The 25,969-nt window shown below is 42.0% G+C and overlaps 1 protein-coding gene across 4 annotated transcripts in view; it reads left to right on the top strand.

Annotated features, from left to right (window-relative positions):
* Positions 1-12,963, top strand: part of PBX1 (PBX homeobox 1) — a 346,007-nt gene extending 333,044 nt beyond the window's left edge. For all 4 annotated transcript variants that reach the window (XM_085022551.1, XM_085022549.1, XM_005655374.4 and 1 more), the window contains one exon: positions 11,489-12,963. Coding sequence is in view for 2 of the 4 variants with exons in the window: in XM_085022549.1 (XP_084878675.1) it covers positions 11,489-11,509 (21 nt within the window). In the remaining 2 variants the exon portion in view is untranslated. The remainder of the gene's footprint in view (positions 1-11,488) is intronic.
* Positions 12,964-25,969: the final 13,006 nt, after the last annotated feature.

Below are 25,969 nucleotides of genomic sequence, written 5' to 3'. Positions count from 1 at the left end.
CTAGCCTGGGAACTTCCCTATGTCGAGGGTGCGGCCCTAAAAAGACAAAAAGAAAAAGAAAAATCCTAGAGAGCAGTTTTGGCTAAGGGCAGCTTCATGGATCATGATTCATTCCTGTGATCGGCATGTTACTTTCTCAACGGTACCCACTTATCTTGAGAAATAACAAGCAGGATTTTTTTGCACTGTTTTGAAGAAACACAACCTAGTAATTCTGTGCTGTGCCATGAGCCCCCTTACCAAATAGTAAATGATGTAAAAATGGGATGACTTCTTTTTGGTAGTTTCATGCTGGCCTCTGTGAGCCCCAGATTCCTGTTCTGAAATGGTTGTTGAAAGAATTGAGCCTCAACTCTTGACCAGGAATATTGATGAGTTTTCTTAGTTGGAAGTTTAGGGCATATACCTTCTTTCACCAGGCCTCTAAGAGCTGCAGTGACATATGTCTCAAATATCCCACATACACATGCTAATTAATTACAGATCAATCGTCCATGAATTTATACAAAACTTTGTTGAATATGCTTTTAGATCTTAGCCAGTATGACCTCTTAAACTATTGACTACCATTTGCAATGTGACTCTCAGGGCCTGTGCCCAATGACAACTTCCTTTGGGGACTTACAATGAGAGCTTTTATTTTATTTTATTTATTTATGTTTTTGTCTTTTTAGGGCTGAACCCGTGGCATATGGAGGTTCCCAGACTAGGGGTTGAATCAGAGCTGTAGCTGCCGGCCTACGCCACAGCCACAGCATTGTCAGATCCGAGCTGTGTCTGCAACCTATACCACAGCTCACGGCAATGCTGGATCCTTAACCCTCTGAGCGAGGCCAGGGATCAAATCTGCGTCTTCAGGGATGCTAGTCAGATTTGTTTCTGCTGAGCCACAATGGGAACTCTGTCAATGGCAGCTTTTAAAAAATCATTATGGAAATAAATAAATTTGTGTTGGCTTTTAATTTCAAAAACCCTAATTAAGTTTCTTAACAGCTTCTTTGGTGGCAGGTACCTTTGACCTGAGACCACTGAGGAATCCAAGGAAAAGAAGGAGACCAAACTCCTTACAAAGATTGCTTAGCGAACAACAGTAAAAAAGAAAAAAAGGAAGAGAGGAAAAAAAAAAAAAACCCAGAAAAACAGAGATGTGAAGGAAGTAGGCATACACCTTGTGAAGGAAGTAGGCATACACCTTCTGATTCTTGGCTTGAAAACCCAAACCTCCATAGGTGACAAGTCTGAGCAGCTGAACAAGGGGTCTGAATCCCCCAGAATTCTGAGGCGTGCACTGTCCAAGGAGCCATTACCTTTGGGGTGGTTAATTTAAGCTTGTCCTCACCTTATAGTTTGTTTTAAGAACTGTAGGGACCATCAGACTCAGGAATTGGACCTTTTCAGAGTACAGTGCTGTCTCCCTATATGTCAGTGAGACTTTTCTATCTATTATCTCCTGGTGTGAGATTTTCTGTCTTGACCATTATTTTATGCATATATATATATCAGATCACCTATAGTATGATATTATTTACTTAATTATATGCATTTTTGTGTTATATGTGACATAATGCTTTTACACATACACATAAATTCTTACTGTATAATTTTCATACACATCAATGCACACTCATATCGTCTTTCTACTGCACATTTTAACAGAAGTGGAATCATTACAGGGATGTTATAGACAGGAAAATGGGGGCCTCTGGAGCTTGTTCAAGACCCTCTTCCATCACAAAAGCCCCTTGTTTGAAGGCTAAAGACAGAGAATTGATACTGAATCCCATCCCATATAGAGTCACAGGTATCACAGAATGGAAGACATAGATAGACCTTTGAAAGAATCAAAGCCAGTCATCCTAATACTTTGCAATGAGATCCTGCTGTATAGCACAGGGAACTATATCTAGTCACTTGTGAGGGAACAGGTTGGAGGATAATGTGAGAAAAAGAATGTGTATGGGGAGTTCCCGTCGTGGCACAGTGGTTAATGAATCCGACTAGGAACCATGAGGTTGCGGGTTCGGTCCCTTCCCTTGCTCAGTGGGTTAACGATCCGGCGTTGCCGTGAGCTGTGGTGTAGGTTGCAGACGCGGCTCGGATCCCCCGTGGCTCTGGCGTGGGCCGGTGGCTACAGCTCCGATTCGACCCCTAGCCTGGGAACCTCCATATGCCACAGGAGCGGCCCAAGAAATAGCAACAGCAACAACAACAAAAAGACAAAAGACAAAAAAAAAAAAAAAAAAAAGAATGTGTATGTGTATATATATATATATATGTATGTATATATATGTATGTATGTATATGACTGGGTCACTTTGCTGTACAGCAGCAATTGACAGAACATTGCAAATCAGCTATAATAGAAAAAATAAAAATCTTACCAAAAAAATATATGGGACAAAAAGTTGCAGCCCAGAGATACCTGCCTAAAATGAAGTGGCTTATTGTCAGAGTATACACTCTAGGTTCCTATTGGCTGGCTTGGTTCTCTGGGAAGCAGATGCTCAGGTGAGTAAGGACTGAAAAAGGCTTATTGGAGAGTTACATCTGTGAAGGAAAAGGGGAAAAGAAGCATGACTGGGTAAAAAAGGCATCAAATAGCAATGCACACCTGGAAAAGGAGAGCTCCAGAACAAAGTCTGCCTTTTATTTTTTTATTATTTTTATGCAATGAATTTTATTACATTTATAGTTGTACAATATTCATCACAACCCAATTTCATAGCATTTCCATCCCAAACCCCCAGCCCATCCCCCGACTCCCACCCTGTCTCCTTTGGAAGGCTTAAGTTTTTCAGTGTTTCTGAATCACTTTCTGTTCTGCAAATAGGTTCACTGAGTCTTTTTTTAGATTCCACATTTGAGTGCTAGCGTATGACATTGGTGTCTCACGATCCGACTAACCTCACTAAGCATGATAATTTCTTGGTCCATCCATGTTGCTGCAAATACCATTATTTCTTTCCTTTAATGGCTGAGTAATATTCCATTGTGTATATGTGCCACATCTCCCTTATCCACTCTTCTGTGGGTAGACATTTAGGTTGTTTCCATGTCTTGGCTATTGTAAATAGCTCTGCAATTAACATTGGAGTACATGTATCTTTTGCAGACATGGTTTTCTCCAGATAGATGCCCAAGAGCGGGCTTGCTGGATCAAATGGTAATTCTATTTTTAGCTTCGTGAGGAATCTCCATACTGTTTTCCACAGTGGTTGCACCAATTTACATTCCCACCAACAATGTAATAAATTTCCCTTTTCTCCACACCTTCTCCAGCATTTATTGTTTGTAGACTTTTTGATGATGGCCATTCTGGCTGGTTCAAGGTGGTACCAAGGCTGCCTTTTAAAAGAGTTTCATGTTGGCAGAAATGACTAACCCCTATACCAAGACCATGCTCAGTCACTATGGTGGACCCTGAAGTTTCTACCAGCCAGAAACCTCCAGCTAACGCACTGCTCAGAGCTGGGCAGTGAGCCCTTCCTTGAAGGGAGCTGTGAGTGGTGGCTTTCCATGTCTGCCACACACCTGGGAGCTATTCTTGGAGGCTCCATATCAGTTCTGGAGAGCTATGGCTTCAGTGATTTGTTATAACTGTATGCTTATTTTTATTAATTGTCAAGTAAGAGGATTATCTCAGTAGATACATTACAAATGGCAAAAAGAAAAAACCTATAACTGTATATACCAAGTAGTTTTCATTAAAATATTTCACAGCCAGCACTTGGGCAAGCTATTGGAGATGGCGGAAGGTGACTCCAGAGTGGAGGTCAGTGCCCTCAAGACAACCCCTTGGATTTTCCATTAGTGTGTAGTTAGATGAGGTAATAAATAAATTATTATTAAGCACTTTGCAAGTTCAGTGTTTTGTGAATGCTAAATAATCATCATAACAGAGTAGTATGCTGGTCTTGATAAACGGGTCGGGCTTCCATGTCATTTAAAATGGATGGTGCAGCAACGTTAGTGAAGATGAACGAGATCCCCATCGGTCGAGCTCAGTCACTGCGTGGAGGCTCAGACTTCCACCTGCGCTGCCCTCGCCCTGGACTCCGAGCGACAATAAGCAGAGGCAAGGGATTCTGGGCGGCTTTAAGGGGTAGTAAAAAGGCTCCCACGTAGGGAAACAGAAAGTAGATGGAGGTGAGGGTGTAGGGATTTGCATTTCTGAGGCGTCAGAGCTCCTCTCTAAGGGCGATGGGGCAAAGGATGAACATTTATCAAGCGCCTCCCGTGACCCAGACGCTGTGTGCAGGGCTGTGTGCTTATTATCTCATTTATCCTCCAGACCAGCACGTTAAGGTAACAGAGGAGTGGATGAAAGCAGAATGTGTGACTATTTTCTGCAGAAAAGCAGAAAGCCTGGCCCCAGCCGTGTCACGGGTGGTGTTGTTTTGCTTTCTGCATTCTGGGCAGGGGACTTGGGGACGGGGAGGGGTCGGGAGGAAATGAGAGAAAGTGTGACCCAGTGACCGATCACAGCCCTCTGATGCTCAGACCTTTCAGGACACATATTTGTGGGATGACGGCCACTTCCTCCTTTGGGGTACACACAGAATAACCATTCCTCCTGCCCCGGCGGTGGACTTGACTCCCCCCCACCCCGCGCCCCGCCCCTCAGCAAAGTCCCAGGAAGCCCCACTCAGACTTTCCACCCATCTTCCTAACATTCAGCAGATAATCTTCAGGGGTTACCAGGAGCCAGACACTCCACTGAGGGCCCACGCTGGCTCGGCCCCTCATTTAACTGTCTCATCTCTAGGTTCTCACCTTCAGTGAGAACACGAAGATTTTGCTAAGTAACTTGCCAAGTCATCAGCTCCTAGTTCAAGGAGGAGGAAGTGAGAACCAGGTTGGGCTTTTAACTACACGGAATCTTGTGACACACCTGTGACCTCAGAGGTCCTGATGCTCCAGGATTTGTTGCTTTTTTGCCCAGCTCTGTCCTGAATAATGGTTAATTACCCTTTGGTTAACTGTCAGATTTTGAGGGTATAAAAGTAGCTCCTATTTTGTTAACAGCTTTATTGAGCATAATTGGCATACAATAAACTACACATATTTGAAGCACACAACGTGGTTAGTTTTGACATACATATGCACCGATGATGGACTTGCCACAATCAAGACAATAAACATATCCATCACCTCCAAAAGATTTTTTTGCAATCCATCCCTCCCACCCCTCCTCACCTAATACCCTCCCCAAGCAACCGCTGATCTGTTCTTTGTCACTGTAATTAGCTGGCGTTTTCTAGAGTTTTATATAAATGGAGTCATGTAGTATACACTTTTTTTGTTGGTCTGGCTTCTCTCACATGGCATAGTTATTTTGTGATTCATCCAAGTGTTTCCTTTTTCTTTGTTTTAATTACAGAGATATAAGGACTTTGAATAATTATATGTATTTTATTTAATTTTAGCTTTGGGCCCAATCAAGAGTTCAGATTCTTGTTCTGTCACTTACTATTTGTGTACTAAGTGGTAAATTTCTTAACCTCTCCAAGGATTACTTTTCTCATCCATGGAATGGATGTAATAAAAAGCTACATTATAGTATTGTTGTGAAGATTAGATGAGGTAATATAGGGAAACTGAATAGTACAGAATCTGTGCATGGTAAGCACTTAATTTTGCAGTTTTTTAAAATATAAATTTTAAATGATAGAAACATTTTTTAAATCAAAAGCCCTTTGAGGAGTTCCCGTTGTGGTGCAGTGGTTAACGAACCTGACTAGGAACCATGAGGTTTCTGGTTCGATCCCTGGCCTCGCTCAGTGGGTTAAGGATCTGGTGTTGCCGTGAGATGTGGTGTGGGTTGCAGATGTGGCTCGGATCCCACATTGCTGTGGCTCTGGTGTAGGCCGGTGGCGACAGCTCCAATTAGACCCCTAGCCTGGGACTCTCCATATGCCGTGGGTGTGGCCCTAGGAAAGGCAAAAAAAAAAAAAAAGCCCTTTGATGTCCTTCAGTCCTCACTATAAAGTAATAATAGTTGGCATATACTGTGCCAAGGAGAACACTAAATGTGACATATGAATTAGCTCTTTTAATTTTCACTACCTAGAAGCCTAGAAAGTATGTGGAAATATTGTTACCCCCAGTTAGAGATGAGGAAACTGAGATAGAGTTATGATAACTACCCATTCTCACAGTTAGCTGGTGATGGGTCAGAATTTGAACCGAGGCTATCTGGCTCAAGAATCTTCTTTTTTTTTTTTTTTTTCTTTTTAAGGTCACACCCATGGCATATGCAAGTTCCCAGGATAGCGGTCGAATCAGAGCTGCAGCTGCCGGCCTACAGCACAGCCACAGCCACACCAGATCTGAGCTGCATCTGCAACTTATGCCCCAGTTCAGAGCAACACTAGATCCTTAACCCACTGAGTGAGGCCAGGGATCAAACAGCATGGATACTAGCAAGGTTCTTAACCTGCTGAGCCACAATGGGAACTCCACAAGACCCCCCAAACACACCTTTTTTTTTTTTTTGACTTGGCTACCTTTCTGTACACCATGACATGTGCTCTGGGTGTGGTCCTTCACTGGCAGGGGTGGGCCTCACTGGAAGGATGGTGGGCAGAGATGCAGGTGGGCTGGAAAGTTCTGTGAAATAAACCTGACATCAACATTAGTTTCTTTCTGAACCTCTTTTGTCAAGGACGGAGAAGGTTAAGATACTGAACTGAAAAGAAGGCTTATATTTTACAATATTTCGTTGTGTGTTGACCTCCTCATTCTTTAAACTATGCCTACCTATCTCCTTATACTCCTATTTCTCTATCACTCAGTCAACAAACACATGTGGACCTTCCATGCATAGGCACATGTCCAGTGCTAGAGGCACAGAGAGGAATGGTGTTTGGTTCTGGCCCTTAAGAAACAGAGAGTGCACACACTCATGGTAGTGTGCTAGTTACCGGATGTTTTCCATTGGCATAGTCCTTTATGCACGTCAAAGAAATCTCATCTTCGTTATAGTAAAAGGCGAAAGATTTATAGGATCTGAAGAGAAACCAGAGTATTCATCTTCGTTATAGTATTGGAGTTCCATGGCATGTTTGTGAACAAAGTAGGGCAGTAATTATTCTTTGTATTTTGTGTATGGTATTATAATGTATATTATGCATATATCCTGCATATCATTCTTATGCATCAGTGGCTGAGACGCAGAAGTAAAGTGACTTGGAGAAGGTCAGTCAGTGGCTGAGATCCAGATCTTTTGGCCAAGTGTTCTTTCTGCTAGGGGGAATGTTTTTTCTCCAGCACTCTCATCCTGGGCACCTCGCCTTTGCAATTTCCTGGTTGTCTATTTTATCTCTTTTGGCCGACAAGTTTGACAGGCCCTTGGGGAATACTGACTCAAGCATAACTTGCCTTTGGTCAAGTGCTAAATCCCACAGGTGTAGAACAGACTTTGGAGGAGCCACCATCCCTCTCATGGTCCCCTCAAACCCCCACTGTTTGTCTGGAGGGAAGGATGCTTATCAGTTCTGTACTATCAGGGAGCAGCTAGCAAAACCAAATTAGCTCCAACTGGCTGCTGTTCAGGTCGGCTAATTAAATTAGCTATTGTTGCATTACTGATAAGGACAGTTTGGGAAAGGAAAAAAGCCACTCATCCCAGCAGCCGTAAGGCTAATGCCAAGAAAATGTGTTAATGGGAGCACTCTGAAAGGAAACCCCTCTGTCTAGCAGCGGTACCTAGGGGTCTTTGGTGAACTGTTCTAGCCATCTGCTCCTATCTCAATGCTCTCAGCCCTCTCTGGCTCCGATCCTTGTGAGTACTGCAGCTCTCCAGCTTTTTGGTGCCCAGCTGGAACCAGGGCAGCCTTTCTTTTTCCTACCATGCATTCATCCTCCTGGGAGTCTGGAGCAAAACGGGAATTTGCCTAGGAGGAAATAGTTCACCCTTGTGTGCTGAAATCCCCATTACAGAGAAACCAGCTGATATTTGCAAGAACCCCAAAGAAGAAAGAAGGAAAGAAGGAAAGATTGAAAGAAAGGAAGAGAGAGAGGAAGGAAGGAAAGAAGGAAGGAAGGAAAAAGAAAAAAAGAAGGGAGGGAGGGAGAGAAGAGGAAGAAAACTACTAGAAACATTCTAAAATGATCTGTTTTTTAACTTCCCAGCATCTGCCCCTTTGCTTGCTAACAACCTCTTTGCCATGGGCAGCCTTGTGGAGGCTGAGAATAACTTGGCTATTATCTTTGGTTGAGATTTGCATGCATGGACTTACCCTCCACCAAGTGGGCTCTGTCCTAGGACTCTGGGTCTTGAATAGAGAACTGCAAGAGAAAGGGTTTGGAGCTTACTGGCATTGGCAATAGCACTCCAATGAGATATTTCCCCTACACTGTCCTCCCTCCACCATCACCCTCCACTCATCAACCTGTCCTAATTCCATCTTTTTTCTAAGATGAATTACCCAGGCTTCCTGAAGTTTTGTGACCCAACTGATACCTTTCTGGTTCGTTCCTTTTCTGCATAAATTAACTAGTCTGTTTCATGCCATCCAAATGGTTTAAAGGTTGTTTAGTCCAACCCCTTTCTTTGACAAGGAAGACTGATGATATTAAGGGATTTTCTCAAAATCATGTGGAAAAGAGCTGATCAAGCCTAGAGCTTAAGCCCCTGACTCCATGAGATTCTGCTGCCTGAATATTGTGCTTGCTCTGCACCTCCTGGCAAAGCTCCAGAGTTCCCCTAGATCAAAAGGGATGACTCCCTTTTCTTTTGATTTAATAGACTTTAAGTTTTTTTTTTTAATGCTTTTTGGGGCCACACCCCAGCATACAGAAGATCCCAGGCTAGGGGTTGAATCATAGCTACAGCTGCCGCCTACACCATGGCCACAGCAACGCAGGATCCGAGCCACGTCTTTGACTTACACCACAGCTCATGGCAACACCAGATCCTTAACCCACTGAGCGAGGCTGGGAATCGAACTCACATCCTCATGAATACTAGTCGGATTTGTTACTGCCGAGCCACAATGGGAACTCTTATTTCAGATTTTAAAATCATGGGATAATATCTTCCTATAAGAAAACAAGTGAAATGGAAACCTATTATTGAAATTGTCCATGTGTAAGTTCTTACATGTGCAATGTCTGTCTCTCACTATAAAACATGAAAACATCATAGTTCAAGTTTACTCTTAAGCTCTAAGGACCAAGGGCTAGAGTACTTTGTGCTAAACTAATGAATATTATAATTGAGAAAGCCAGCAATATTGAGAGGAACTGCTCTACTTTCTTTATAGAGCAGCTGTAATTCTAGTTGGAAAAATATAATACAGGCCACGTCCTGCTCTGATATGATACATACTTACTTTCAATTTAAAAGTGTATTCTCTAAGCCTCAGTTTCCTTATCTGCAGACAGGAAACTTTGACTCTTTTCCCCTTAAGCTCCAGGATTCTAAGCAACTTGGGGAACTAGAAAAGCTAGTGAAATAATTGAGAAATTAAAAAAGTTAGTAAATTGGGCATCATTTACTGAAATCATTGAAAGAAAAATCTTCCAACCTTTTCAGCTAAAAATACAAGGAAAAGCCTTGCTACCTAAGCTGTTCTAAGAGACTTTAGTCTGAAAAAATCAAGTTCTATATCATTGCTCATTTTGAGGCATACTAGAGGAAATCGAGGCCATTGCTGCTGGAGTACGGGGTGCTGATTCCATGAGAACCACTTCCACCTTCGATATGTCATTGAGACGATATTATTACTGCTTCTGACCCAGAAGAAATCTGTCTTCCAAAAGTGTCAGATTTAATCAATTGTCCTATTGGGAATTTGATAGAAAGAAGTATCCTAGCCCTGGGCAAATGGGTATTTTCCTAACAGCCACTAAAGTAAATATAATTACTACTTTCTATCTTACTTTTATATTATTAGAAGATAATATAAAGTCATTATAAAATATGTAAAATTGCGGACATTTCTTCATAACTTTCTCAATCTAACACAACAATATTTTTTTGCCATTATTCTTTTATAAGAGAATACATAAATGTATGATAATGTTTTGGCACTGTATTATAGATCTGATTTATTTCTGAAAGTTTGTCAAGCTGAACTTGGCCAAGTCTAGAAATTAGAATTACTGGTTCTTTGCCCAAATTTGCTACACTTTTTCTTTCTTTGTTCTTGATCTCCCAGCCGCAAAATGGGAACCTTGACACTCTTCCCTCTACTCTGTAGTGACTGGGGTAAAGCATCACAACTGTGAAGTTATTTATTTGTTTATCTTTTCAGGGCTGCATCCCCTGCACATGGAAGTTCCCAGGCTAGGGGTGGAATCGGAGCTGCAGCTGCCGGCATATGCCATAGCCACAGCAACTCAGGATCTGAGTCTTTGACCCACACCACAGCTCATGGCAATGCCAGATCCTTAACCCAGTGATAGAGGCCAGGGATTGAATCTGCATCTTCATGGATACTAGTCGGGTTCGTTTCTGCTGAGCTGCAACAGGAGCTCCCTGTGAGGTCTTTCTAGTTCTTCGGAGACAAGTACAAATTAATGTTAGATACATCAATACATTTTGAAAAACTATTTTTTTCCTCTAAAAAGTCTGTATTGGAGTTCCCATTGTGGCTCAGCGGAAATGAATCTGACTAGTATCCATGAGGACACAGGTTCGATCCCTGGCCTTGCTCAGTGGGTTAAGGATCAGGCATTGCCATGAGCTGTGATGTAGGTCGCAGACACGGCTTGGATCCAGCATGGCTGTGGCTGTGGTGTAGGCGGCAGCTACGGCTCTGATTCAGCCCCTAGCCTGGGAACCTCCATATGCCATGGTGCAGCCCTAAAAAGAGAAAAAAAAAAAATCTGTATTGAGGCTGGGTTCTATGTGTGATTCACTACAAGAAACAACAGTTCTGTAATGCTCATTCCTCTAAATTTTCATTGACCCTTTATAATAGGAGGCAGAAAAATGAAGTGCAGAGGAAAAGTTTAGACTCAGTTAAAAGCATTCAGATGTAAGTCCTGGGTTTGCAATTTATCAGCTGTATAATTCAAGTCATTAAATATTATGGGGATCAATTGCTTCATCTGTACAACATAGGCATCAATTACTGTTTCACAGTTGCTATGAGACTGCAACAAGCTAATGCAGGGGAAAGCATTACACAGATGATTCACTTCTTCTTTCTTAAAAAAAGAACATATAAATAGGTCACTCCATTGAACTCTTCCTAGTATTTACCATAGGGAATGTTTTCTCCACATTATATGAATGAAAAAGTAACTTCAGTTTTTGATGGCTGATGAGCCATTTCCTGAATCATCTAGGGTCTGGGCCTTTTCCTTCTCCTCCTATTTTCAGCTGGTTAGCTGCTTATTGAGATCTTGCCAGAGGGTGGGCAAAAGAAATAAAAACTGAAATCGGTCAATTTGACTCTTTGATAGCAGCCCCGATGAAAGATTTGTGGGCAGAGGGTGTTAAAGTTGTGAGTTAAACTGGAATTCTGCTTCTTACCAGGAAATTGCAAGAACCTACTGATGGTTTGGATGCATCCTGATGATGGCAACTACTCCTCTTCTCTTGACTGAAGAAAAGTCTTCCTCTACCTGAAAAGTGGTCTAGCTTCCAGAATGACACATACTGACTTTTGAAGGAATAAGAGGATACCTCCTGGCCAGTCATGTCTTCAGTGGTGAGCAGTAGGCTGGCAGATATTGCAACAAGATGATTGTTGCATCAACAGAATCCCAAAGCAATAATTACTCTTCTTTCTTTTCCCCACTAATCCAGCAATCAAAGAATCACTTGTAAGCATTCACTCAGTGCCACCATATACTCTAAAACATGGTGAGTTCCTAGCTATAGAAGACAATTTCTCAACCCTCAGTGGAGTTATAATACACTAAGAAAGCAAGAGTTGTGCATGTGAAAATACAACTAACCACATAGGGGAGAAGACACGAACACATTTAGTGCATCTCCCATATTCCAGTCACTGTGCAAGGTGCTGTACATATATTTTATCTAATCCCCACCACATCCCTGAGACACATTCCTATCCTCGTTCTACGGATGATGATAATGGGAATCAGAGCTGTTTAAGGACTTGCCCAAGATCACACAGTGAGACATGTGTGGAGCCTGTTTTCAAGTTGGAAGGATCTAACTTTATAGTCTATGCTTTGTTATCTACTGCCAATGTGAGAAATCGGAGCTTGAGACATCATTTATGCTGTTGGGTCAAGACAACTCTTTAAAATAACTCTCAGTAAAATACATTGATAAAGTTTTATTGAGTCCATTCATTGGTTTGGGAGAAATTTCTAGCCTGAGAATAAATACCTGGATTCTGGAGGTAGGGATGGTGAGGTGAAAATGATGGCACTCTGATCTCAGTTCCACCATCACCTACGTGTATCAATCTAAGAAAGTTGCTTCCCTCTTGCAAGCTTTTGTGTCATTAGGAGCATTTCTAGTTTGTCTAGGGTGACTTACACTCAGTCACTAGGCAGGTGTATAACATACCAGCTCTAACGTCAGATAGACTTGAGTTTTAATGCTGGCTCCATCCTCGAGCAGTGGCTGTTGGGCAAGTCTTTTAACTATCTGTAAAATGGAGATAATGATACCTACCTCAGGGTCTTTGCCCTTATTGTTCGTTCTCCTTGGAACGGTCTTCCCCAGTTACCCACAAAATTACTCTATTACCTCCTCCAGGGCTTCCCTCGACTTACTTTTTAAAGAGACTTTCCTTGAACATGATCTCTAAATTGCAAACCGTCTGGCATTTCCCAACTTCTTTCCTAATTTTATTATACTCCTTAACACTCAACACCTAACATACTATATATAGCACTTAATTATCTTATTTATTGCCTGTTTCCCACCTCTAGAATGTAAGCTCTATAAGGGCAGGGTTTTTTGTATTCTTTACTGCTGTATCTCCAGTTTCTAGAATGATTTAGGTGCTTAATAAATATTTGTTGCATAAATTACTGGTTGTTGTGGCAATAATGTGAGTAAAGTGCTTTGCACAGGGCTTGGCCCATAGTAAACACTCCATTCATGTTATTGTTTATTATTATAATTTTACTCATATGTTATCATATCTCAGGGGGGCACATGGGTTCTCTCCCCTCCAGATAACCTAGGATGGGCATTCCTATCTTCTTGGTGAATGTGAAGATCAGACTCTATTGAAATTAGTCTAGAAGCAGGAGGAATTAGTCATTTTGAGGGAAATAAGGGAAAGGATTTGCATGGTAGCTACTTTCAACTACCTAAAGTTATGGTCACATGGATAGAAATTTCAGGAAGCCTATTTCTGCTGCATAAGAAAGGATTTCCACAAAATTGTATGTCCAATGACAGAATAAACTCTCTCAGGAGCTCATGCCCAAAGGTCTCCTAGAAGCAGATAACCACATCTCACGGACCCTGGATATAATTATCATGAGTAACAATCTTGGAATACAGCCAGGTGGATCAAACTCTTAGGGAGGCATGGGGATCTAAGCAGTCAAAGAAACCAAGGATACATGACCAGGAGGCTGAAGACAGGCACTCCAATTAAAAGTCAAGGTCTATTACTCAGCTTCCAATGTGAGTCAGTTTTCAGATCCAGAACACAATGACAGAAGGAAAGGCTGAGTGTCCAGGTAAAAAGACCCTGTAAATATAGTATTTGTATATGGTCATGCTTTTTCCATTCCTTCCCCAAAGGTCCCTAGCCATTTACTCAGGTAAGTATATGCTGGGGGAAGAAGACTACCCAAGCATTTTGAAGACTGTTTAACTCAGGTCCCAAACTGACATTGACGTCTGGGACCTAGATGTTTATCATGGTCTGTTGTTAGAGAAGGGCCCTTGGTCTGGCTCACAGTACACTCTTTAGGTCCATGGACTCACACCTGATAATTTCCTCAGTCCCTGGAAATTGGAATAATTGCAATGTATATACTTAGTAGTTGATAGAAACTTCACAAGTTTCCTTGGACTGTGGGTAAGAGCTATTACAGTGAAGATCAGGTGCAATCTTCTGAAACTTCTCTTTCTCCATGGCTAATGGTTCAGGAGCCTATAAGAGGAAAGAAAGATTTCAAGATCAGAGACAAAGAGATCTGGGAAGGACATATGGTGGAAGCACTTGCAGGAATATGTGCAAAGACTAAAGATCTTTTCATTCCTTATTAATGCCCTGGCCAGCATTCTTCACAAAAGAGGCACTAAACAACCACATAGAATGACTTATAAAGTTGACATCAGCCTGTTTTTCTCAATGGTCACCCCAATGCCAGTCCAATGGGAACATAATGGAATGTTCAAGGTGGCAAGAAAATGACTTCCCACTAAAGCAATTGCCGAATGTCCATGCAGTAATGTAGACCAAACTGAGCTCCTCCCTCACCAAGATGGCACCATTCCAAAGAGAAAAACCAACTAGCTGATAACAACTTGACAACATGGGATCCCTTCTACTCTATAAGAGACAAGAATTAATTAGAATCAGCAGATATTTCACATTTGAATTTGCCTTTTTTATCTCTAAGGCCTCAGCTAGTACCACTCTTTGAGAGCTTCTAAATAGTATGATCCACTGACACAGGGTTCCACATAATATCACATCATACAAAGGAACACACTTTATAACAAAGGAGGGGTGGCAGTGAGCACATGACCATGAATTTCACTTTCTCTATGTTATGCAACACCATTCAGATGCTACTATCATGTCAGAGTGATAAAACAGATATTCGGAGACAGCACCGGTTGGAGATGATGCCTTGAAACGACAGGGCTCCACCTTTCAGAACATCCTATACATCTTCAATCAAAGACTGTTGTTTGATGCTATGTCCCTGATATGTAGAGCACAAGAATATGAGACCAAAGGGTAGAAATTGAAGTGAACCTACTTCCATCACTTCCAGTGACTGAGTTAGGAGATTTGTGCCTCCCATTCCCATATCTCTAGTCTCTGTGAGTTGGAAGTCTAATTCACAATGAAGGGATGCTTCCTCCAGGAGAACAGCAAATCCCATTGAACTATGAGCTACGGCTGTTGTCCGCTCACCTTAAGCTGTTTGTGACAAAAATGCAGATAGCAAGAAAACAGCGGTATGAATTAATGGCAGGTTAAAGATCTGTCATTGCCATTGATGTGGTTTAGGTCACTGCTGTGACATGGGTTTGATCCCTGGCCAGAACCTGGCCAAAGGAAAAAAAAAAAAAAAAAAAAAAAGGAAAACAGAGGTAATTGACTCTGATTAGGGGATAGTGATGCTGTTACCAATTGCAACTGGGAAAAAATACATCTGACATCCTGGTGACTGTGATCATCATGTCCTTCTCAAACATGGTATAACATACGTATACATATATGAATGTATTACGTACACATACACACAAATACACCTGCATATAATATATTGCCTATTGGTTCTGCTTCTCTGAAGAACCCTAATACAGTGCTGTAGGCAATTCCTGACAGAGCAGCTCCAGCTCTATGTATGTGTGACATACATTTTTTTTCTGGCTTATTGCCAAACTGCCAAAAGCTACTTTTAGACCTGTCCCCTCACATCCATCCTGGGGATTTTCTGCCACAGTTCAGCTCTGGGGGGGCCTGGCAGAGCCCCCTCTTCTCTGGAGGAGGATTTCTAACTGAAGTGATGCCTGTCCCACGATGCCCACACTGTTGGCCCTTATTTGCTCTTTTTACATGATCTGCTGTGCTTTCCAATACTAGGCGTCCCCACTGACAGAGAGGTGATCAAGCACAGAGCAGACCCAATTAAACTTCACTCTTGCATCTTCAGCAGATTTCCTTGTTGAGACCTGTAGTATTTTTTTTTTTTTTGTCATGCCAGCAGCATGTAGAGTTTACCATCCAGAGATGGAACATGAGCCACAGTAGTGACAAAGCCAGATTCTTAACCCACTGAGCCATCAGGGAACTTCAAGACTTGCAGTATTTTAAAAGTCAGTTCTTTATGGGAAAAAGAGGTGGAAACTTGAGACAGGAGAGGGGACCACGGTTTCTGTAGCACTCGAACTCTTTCATTTCTTTTATTATTTAATTCAATTATCATACAGATGCTGCTTAGGATACCATTTTAACTGTGATGGCTCTTACCGAAACGATCTCTGCCATTCAGAAAAAGGCAATCAACTTGCTGAGATTTGTTCAACAGCTTCTGATTCACATGTGCAAATTATAATAAAGGAGAGACCCTGACCCTGAAATCTGCTTCCTGTCCTCCTCAGATGTTCCTGAAGCTTTACCTTAAAAGAACAGAAGGGAAACCGGATGTTGGCAACTACAAACCATTCTCCAGTTCTGTTATCTCTTTCAAATCTCCACTGCTGACCTCTCCCAGCTCTGTCCACTCGTGTAGCCCTGAGCTCAGAATGTGGCTCAGGAATCTGGAGGGCAGCATGCAGCTTCCTCAGGCTGGTTGAGGGGGTTGGGGTAAGTTAGTAGTGAGGCTGTGAGCTGTGCTCTGCTCAGTCGTCCTTTCCTTGTGAGAGCTTCTAAAGCCACTTCCCTTGGGCACCCTGACCTTCACCTACACTTGGGCTTCAGAAGATGACCTTCAGAATGTTATCTGATAACATGCTGATGCTTGGGGACCTTTAGTAAACTGCATTTGGGTTGCTGTCACTCTTCCCTAATGCCCCCCACACACACACACACATGCGCGCGCGCACACACACACGTTCACTTATGGACTTTCTCCTATGATGGTCAGCCTTCCAGAATCTCTCAAAGCCAACAAGACAAACCTGAAATATGGTCTTTATGGAAGGTGCTGGAATTGGGCCAGGTGTCTGTGGCAATGGGGCAATGGGAGAATGAATTCCAACAGTTAGGCAAAGGCAGGTGCCATTGATGCACCTGCATCTAGCCAGGTGCTCCACACATTGAGCTTGTAGCGCTTTTATTTATTTGTTTTGTCTTTCTTTTAGGGCCACACCCACATCATATGGAAGTTCCCAGGCTAGGGTCGAATTGGAGCTGTTAGCTGCCAGCCTGCACCACAGCTCACAGCAACGCCAAATCTTTAACCCACTGAATGAGGCCAGGGATCGAACTTATGTCCTCATGGATACTAGTCAGATTCGTTTCTGCTGAGCCACGATGGGAACTCCTGTGTCTGTAGCACTTTTAAATCATCCTTTGAGCTTTGAGAAATGTGTCTCCTGCCTTAGCTGTCTCTAGCCTCGTACACCTAATGTGAGAATCTGTCTTCATGTGAGGGAGAGAAAGAGAACCTAAGTCAGTACCTATGGCCCCTAGACAACTGGAGGAGTGTGGGTTCCCTGCTCCTGGTGGGCTTCAGGTGGGTGAGGCCCACAGGGTGGAGGATGGTGGAAGGAGACGTGAGGCCATCCCACCCACTCATCCTTCACACACATGCAGCAACGCAGCACACACACCCCGTACCCACCTTCTTCCCCTGTGTTCTCCTAAGCTTTGACATTCTTGAGAGCATTGCAACCTACCAGGGAGATGGACTAGAATTTAGAGGTCCTGATACAAACAATGAACTCAAAGCCAGTATTTGGTCTGGGTTAAAATCTTCTTTTATTTAATTTTCCATGTCCTTATGTTTGTCTCCTGACTTCAGCTGCCTGAGGTGGGCAACCTGGTACCTCAACAACACAAGACTGTTTGTTGATTTTTTTCTTTTCTTTTCTTTTCCTTTCCTTTCCTTTCTTTTCTTTTTCTTCTCTTCTTTTCTCTTCTTCTCCTCCTTCCCTCCCCCCCTCCTCCCCCTCCTCTCTCCCCTCCCTCTCTTCCTCCTCCATCTTCTTCTTCTTTTTTTGGGTCACACCTGTGGCATGCAGAAGTCCCAGAGCCAGAGATTAAATTCACGCCACAGCAGTGACAATGCAAAATCCTCAACCACTAGGCCACCAGGGAACTCCATGTTTCTTGAATTTAATTGTGTACAAATAAGACCAAGAAAAGACCATGGATAAAAGAGGGGCTGATAAAAAACAAACTTATGGTTAACCAAAAAGGATGGGGGGTGGTAGGGAGATAAATTAGGAGTTCGGAATTAGCATATACACATATACATACTACTATATATAAAATAGATAACCAACAAGGATCTACTCTATAGCCCAGGAATTATACTCAATTCTTGTAATAACCTATAATAGAAAAGAATCTGGAAAGGAATATAGAAAAGAATCTGGAAAGGAATATGTATGTGTGTGTGTGCGTATGTGTGTGTGCATATGTGTAACTGAATCACTTTGCTATTTTTGGAACTAACACAATATTGTAAATGAATTACACTTCAATTAAAAACATTTTCTAAAAAGAAAGAGTGGCTGAGAATTTTCTGACATTCATCCCAAACCTGATCTGCCCCAAGATTTAGGATATACTTTCTCAAGAAAATCATGGACTTGGAGAACAGACCTGTGGTTGCCAAGGGGAAGGGGGAGGAGGGGGATGGACTGAGAATCTGGGGTTAATAGATGCAAACTATTGCCTTTGGAATGGATAAGCAATGAGATCCTGCTGTATAGCACTGGGAACTATGTCTAGTCACTCGTGATGGAGCATGATGGAGCATAATGTGAGTTAAAGAGTGTCTACATGTATGTGTAACTGGGTCACCTTGCTGTACAGTAGAAAATTGGCAGGACACTGTAAACCAGCTATAGCGGAAAAAATAAAAATCATTATATAAAAAAAGGATGTACTTTCTCCCTGACAGTCTCTCTTGGAGAAAGAGTCTTCTCTCTGAGGTGTATGCTGTGTGGCCCAATCAGGAGGCATGGGCTGCTGGAAGGGATCTTAAAGGTCATTCCATCTATTTCCTTATTTAACTGACGGGAAAATTGACCTGTTTCCTCATCTGTGCTTTACACTCATCGTTTCACATAATCCTCACAATGACAATTTGAGGGTCACTGTGAGGGTTAAGTGATGGGCACTATTACTCCATGCCTGGGGCAGGGAACTAAGTACCAGAGAGATGACAGAACTTGCCCACATAGCTCATTAGCAATGGGGTCAGGGACTGATAGCAGGTACCCTGACTCTCAGTCTAAAGTCTTTCCACCTTACCTGGGGTCGCAAAGTGTTAGGCTAAGGACTCATGCTGATGCTTGACAATATTTTTGTTCATTTTCAACAAAATATGAAACGTATACATATGTCCACAGAAGCGTGCCAACTTCCTTTCTTGGAAAAGCCTGTTTTTATGATGAGATGATGTCTTTTCTATATTTTTCGTAAAGTTTCCTTCTTTATGAAATTATAGTGATAATAACTGGGGGTGGTTTGTATATTTGCCTGGCAAAATAAAACATTGGCCATTGCATGACAGTTCTGAATGTTATTAAAAAGTTAAAACCCTGAAGTCTGAGAACATAGTGCTTTAAGATGCCACTTAGATTGTTGCCAGCAATGCTGGCAAAGCTGAGCAGGGGGTTCCTACGAGCATTGACTCATTATCTCATCAAGTGGCCATCGTCATCCTATGCCTCAGCAGCATGAGGCTAAGATCCTGCCCTCGTGGAGCTGGAAGATCCTGCCTTGTTCCTTCTGAGGACCCTGCAAAGTCCCAGGGATGCTACAGGCTGTCTGCGAGGAAAGGGAGCTTTTCAGCTATCATGGAAGCCTGGGGACTTAGCAAGCGGATGGGTTGATTTGATTCTGAATGTGACCATTCCTTCCCATCTCCCGGTGCCAGGGAGGAGAGAGAAAGCAAAGACCCGAGAACGTACCTCGTGTGCCAGGCCGTGTTCTCCTTACCCAGGTGAAGTGTAACAGGAAGGAGTGGTGCTGTGCAGTGCCCCAGGCTGGGTGCCAGGGTCATTACTTAACAGGTATGTGAATTTAAGCTTTGTAGGGCTGTTGTGAAATTAAAATTACACAACTTAGACAAAGCAGCTAATTCAGGACCGGTGTGTACTAAATGCTTGCTTAAGTCCCCTTCCTGCTTTGCCTCCAAGTAGAGTCATAGGCCAAACTATGGGCTGTCTTATCTTTGGAACCCTCTTGTCCATGGCCTTGGGTTCTTCCAGCCGGGAAAAGTGCTATTCGCTCCCCAAATTCACAAAGAGACTCAGAATTTGGGATGAAAGGTGAAAGCTTAGGCAAGGAAAAAAATCTGGCAGTGGAGTTCCAGACCCCACGGTGCTCAGCAGAAGGTGGGCGGCTTTGCCGCCCACCCCCGCCCCACCTCCTGCCCCCCTGAAACACAGCCCATGGGTCCCAGCTCCCCCATGCTGGCAGGAGGCATGTGCTGGGGCCAGACTTGGGCCAGGCACTGGAACCTCTGCTGTCACTGCCCATCTCATCTCCTGCTCTGTGCACTTGGAGTTACAGCTGACACCTGGGATGTCACATTCTGACATATGAGGCTGTGGGGGTCAAGTGGGGCAGGAGTGGGGGCGAGCACTTGGCTTTCACAGCCAGGTACATGTCAAACAAAATTCCACTCAAGACTGGGTGTCAGGCTTGGACCAGGGACAGATTTGGATCAGAGCGGTCTGTTGAAGTCAAATGACGACGTTTGTCTGGCTGGGGTTTATCCGACAGGACGTGCTCCCTGGCAGGTCCCAGGGCACAGGACGGAGGCTGTGGCGACAAGGGTGGGTGGGAAGCAAGTGGCGGTGCTTTATCCTCCTTTGCCTTGTCTTCAAATTTGTCTCAGCTTGTGTTTGCTGACATTTGAGCAGATTGTACTTATGCAAATAGGCTATTTTGCTTTATTTTGAGTCTCCTACATGCATGAAGACCACTAACTGTCACAAAGGTTTCTTTCCACAATGGTGACTAACAGCACGGTCACTCACCCAGCAGCCAGGGAGAGGCCTGGCAAGGAAGGAGGAGTGTTTAATATTGATGCCAGTCCTGAATAAATGGAGATTTGTGAGTCAGTATTAGACAGTGTTCAAGAGCATAGGCTTTGAATTCAGACAGAGCTGAGTGTGAATCTCTGCACTGATTCCTATTAGCCACAAGGCCATGGGGAACTTTATTTAACCTCCCTGGGCCTCAGTTTTTACATCCGTAAAATGGGGACATAATAATATCTACTATTTGGAAGTATTTTGAGGATTAAATGAAAATACATGCAAAACTGTTATAGGAAGGTTCTAATCTACCACCACTTGAGTTTTGCCACTTTTTAATGGTTCTTTGTTTTGCCATTGGTAAAATTAGGATGATGAGAGGGTGCTGGAAGAAGAAAGTAAGAGGAGACCTAGCAGTTGGGGAACTGGAGAAACACTTGGGAGAAGCAACTTGTCCCCCTTTAGAACTATTTCTAGCAGGATATTTGGCCCTAGGAATTTCTTTCATAAATTCTACAAGATGCACTACAATTGTCACAGGACAGCAAGTTTGTTTTTGGATACTTGAAGGCGTGAGAGGAGGATAACTGAAATATGGGCAACGTGTATTAATAAGAGGACATGGAATCATGATTAATAGAAAATCAGCTTCTTGCTTTCTCTGAACAAGGGTAGCAAGACAATAAAGAATATTTGATTGAAAGGATACCTTTATGTCTTTGGCCATGAAGTGAGGGGATGGTGGTGGCGGTAACAATTGGAGAAAGTAGTCAATCAGGGATCTCCAGAAGTTTCTCCTTCTTTCCTTCTGGAGGGCAGCTCAGGGGGCTGTAGCAACCTCATACCAGCGTCTCCAAGACAATGAATGGCTGGCAGCATCGGCAGCTTGCCGAGAGGCCAAAGAAGAAAGGTACAACTAGAGAATCCCTGGGTACCATTATTAAGAGAAAGGCCAAACTCAGATGAGAGGTTCTAAAATAGATTGAGATAAAAGAGCAGGTCTTCAGTTATTGGAGAGTCCAAAATGGTTGCCATACAGAGTCAAGCTAATCTTTTTTAAAATGTTTTATTTTTATGAACATTCCTGAATGAGTCCACTAGTACAGAGTCCATTACCCAAACCCAGCTTTAATAGATAATTTTCCTCCCCATGTGCTTTATTTTTGCCATCTTTAAATCTTGCTAATAATTCAGTATCTGCCTTAATTTTTTTTACACAATACCATTTTCAACATCTACCAGGTTAACAATGATTCACTAAGAATACTGAGTCTCAGAGTTTCTTGGTGGCTCAGTGGGTTAAGGATCTGGCATTATCACTGCTGTGGCTCTGGGTACTGCTACAGTGCGGGTTTGATCCATAACCCAGAAATTTCCACATGTTGTGGGTATGGTAAAAAAAAAAAAAAACCCAAACCAAACCAAACCAAAACAAAACAAAAAAATCTTGCACTACCACTTTCAAAGTCTACAAACTAAGTTTAAAAGTTCAGAAATAGACTTGAGCATACATAATAAGTTAATATATGATAAAGATTAGAGTGGAAAAGTTGGTTTATTCACTGTTGCTTTAATTAGTTAATTTATTCAAAAAGGATGAATTTCAGACGAGCTGATATTTCAGTAAAAATATTGGAATGGATAAAATTTTCAAAACATGACACCAAAGGTAGGAAAGAATATCTTTGGCTACCTAAAAAACCTCTTGCTCTCCCCCCGCCCAATAAAAGAAATCACAACATAAAACAAAAGTTAAATAAATATAAAAAATGTAGATGCAAATGTTCAGCTGGCGTAACAAAAGTGTCATATCCTTAGCACAGGATTGCTTATAAATCCATGAAAGACTTGGTTCTCCAAAAGAAAAATGGGAGCGGATTCCCTACTCTAATTCACAGACATTTCATGTTGCAATGTCAATTTTCTGGCCCCCACTCCTTCACCCAGAGTCCACAGAGAGAGAGAATTCCTTGGCAAAGAGGTTTGGGGACATCATAAATTACTTATGTTCTAAGAAGTCACATGTTTCGCTTCCTTGTATCCCATCATTTTATCCCAGAATTCATATTATCAATTCATCATATTCACATATTCATATTTACATGTTTTGTAGTTTGTGGTTTGGGTTTGCAGCATTCTTGATTCATTAAGGAGGAACAATTCTCTCCTTTTTCTTTCATTAAAAAAATTAATGTCAATGGATTACTAGATTTCAAGGGCGAGGAGTTAAATGAAAATCTCATTATTCTACCCTCTTTAAGGACACAGCCTTGGATAACACTTTACATCATTTTTTTTTTAATTTAATGGGATTGTATTAAAACACAACATCTTTTTCATGTATTTGAAAAATGACATTGGCTCAATATAAGAATGAGAAATAACTGCACTTCTGTTAAAATAAGACATGGTTGCATCTTGACTACCCAGTAAAGAAATATGTGCCCGGAAGGAAGAAAAGACTGTGCAGCTTGAGTTTACACTGATTTCTTAAGCGAGGGGCATGTCGGAACGACCAGGAATTGGTATAACCTCCATATACTGTTTCTCTATACAAAACCACTTCATTCTTCATGTATCATCCTTGAGTGAAGTTTAGGAACTGACCAAGTCAAAAGATAGCCTCCCTTTGAAAAAAGTCTGGATGGGAAAAAAAGAAAAAAGCAGGAATAGTTGTCACTGAGGTTGAATGGCATCTTTGACATCCCAGATTTAGCCGAATGTCATTAGGTTGGATTTGGAGAGCTGAATACTGCTGATATTTGTGCCCTTCAGCAAATTCTATATTTGATTCTCCCATCCCAAGGGCTTTTGTGAAACAGGGAATATCGTATCAGGAACAGAGCTGCAGTCAGCCTCCTAGTCATTACGGTGGAATAAATGGTAATACATAGAACACCCAGCAATGAAAAGGCCAGTGGGTGGAGGGGAAGGATGGCATGCAATTACTTTTTTCGCAATTTATCCATTGCCCCTCAGTATTACGTGCTGGCTGAATTTTTCTTACTTATTTCTTATAAAATCTCAGAAGGTAATCTTATTTTTCAGATATTAAGCATAATCATAGGAATGAACCCTTGCAGTTATGTAATTCTTACTTTTGTAGGAGCTCAAAGATGAGCAAATAAATACATAAATAAGTACATATATACAGAGATAGTGATAATAAAATCTGGCTTATTAAGCATCTATCAATTTTTTTTTGCTGACTCTCTTTTTAAAATTTTTTAATTACTCAATGAATTTTATTACATTTATAGTTGTACAATGATGTCACAACCAAATTTTATAGCATTTCCATCACAAACCCTTAGTGCATCCCCCCCCCCAACCTGTTTCATTTGGAAACCATAAGTTTTTCAAAGTCTGAGAGTCAGTGTCTGTTCTGCAAAGAAGTTTATTGTGTCCTTATTTTATATTACACATTTGATGTTGGTGTCTCATTGTCTGACTGACTTCACTTCACATGATAATTTCTGAGTCCATCCAAGTTGCTGCAAATGCCATTATTACTTTCCTTTTAATGGCTGAGTAATATTCCATTGTGCATATGTACCATATCTTCTTTATCCACTCCTCTGTTGATGGACATTTAGGTTGTTTCCATGTCTTGGCTATTGTATACAGAAGCGTCTATGAAATAATGTTCTTTGCTCTTTGTAATGATGGAGAAGAGACTAAGACCAACAGAGAAAATGTTAAAGGGTAGTGGCTGTCAGGTCAACACTAGAATAGTTTTATAAATAGATGTTTCCTGTGATGGGATAGAACTGACTCTGCTTCTACCTGGTGTCTTCTGCCTTGTGTACTAATGTATCCAAGCTGGAAACTTGAGCATCATCCTTTCCTTCTCCCATTCTCTACCCACACTACATGCATGTTACTGCCAAATTCTTTCAACTTTAACTGCTAAGTTGTGATGCAATCTATTGCTACTTGCCCACCATCAGTGCCTCCTCTTTGCCAAACCCTACCCTGGCTTCCTCATGGTCTCCCAGATTCCATTCTTGTCCTCTTCTAACCCATCACCCACATTGCTGCCCTCTGGTGCTCATTTGAAAAATGCTGATTTGCATTTGTCTCTCCCTTAAACACTTTCAATGTCATCATTTCATCTTTGGGATAAAAATTTAACTCATCAGGATGAGATAGACTTTTCCAGTGTGGTTCTTGCCTTATCTGTCAACACTCCTTTACCCACAGTCTGTGCTCTAGCCACACAGGGACACCTGTGACATGACTCTCATACTTGCTAAAGATGTAGTACTTCTGTTCACTTCTGGCTCTCTGAACTACCTCCACTAACCTCTACTATCCCTCTTTGCTGGAGACTCACTTCTTTTCTTCAAGAGCCAGTGCACTGCATCATATTCCCTGATCACACAACACTTTTACCCAACTATGCAATTATGGGAAACTTCGTCTCATGACCCCCCTGGCCAAGATACCTGGAAAACCCAGTCCCTCCTTACCCTGCCTATATTAATTCCAGCACTTCTGTCTTCCATCACTATAAAAAAATGCTTATATTAGAAAGCAGTTTTCAGGAGAAGACAGTTCTAGGTTCAAATTCAACCCTGCTATTTACAATTGTGATACACTGCCAAAGTTAGCTAACATTCTTTTTTGTTTGTTTCTTTTTAAAATTTAATTTAATTTAAAAATTTTTAAATTGTCATTTCCCCAATACAATTTTTTTTTCTGCTGTACAGCATGGTGACCCAGTTACACATACATATATACATTCTTTTTTTCTCACATTATCATGCTCCATCATAAGTGACTAGACAAAATTCCCAGTGCTACACAGCAGAATTTCATTGCTAATCCATTCCAAAAGCAATAGTTTGCATCTATTAACCCCAAGCTCCCAATCCATCCCACTCCCTCCTGCTCCTCCTTGGCAACCAAAAGTCTATTTTTACAGTTGTACCTGGGCTAGGTGTCAAATTGGAGCTGCAGTTGGCCCACGCCACAGCCACGGCCATACTGGTTTCAAGCCACATCTGTGATCTACACTGCAGCCTGAAGCCATGCTGGATCCTTAACCCACTGAGCAAGGCCAGGGCTCTAACCCACATCCTCACAGACACTATGTCAGGTTCTTAACCCTCCGAGCCACAACAGGAACTCTGCTAGGTAACATTCTTGAATATGATTTTCCTCATCCAA

This window comes from Sus scrofa, chromosome 4 (assembly GCF_054392235.1).
Source record: "Sus scrofa isolate SSC_HxYL_T2T_F1_AM1 chromosome 4, Sscrofa_HxYL_maternal_Yorkshire_Landrace_v2.0, whole genome shotgun sequence".
Classification (NCBI taxonomy): domain Eukaryota; kingdom Metazoa; phylum Chordata; class Mammalia; order Artiodactyla; family Suidae; genus Sus; species Sus scrofa.
Note: the sequence above shows the minus strand (reverse complement) of the source record. Positions and strands in the feature narration are given on the sequence as shown.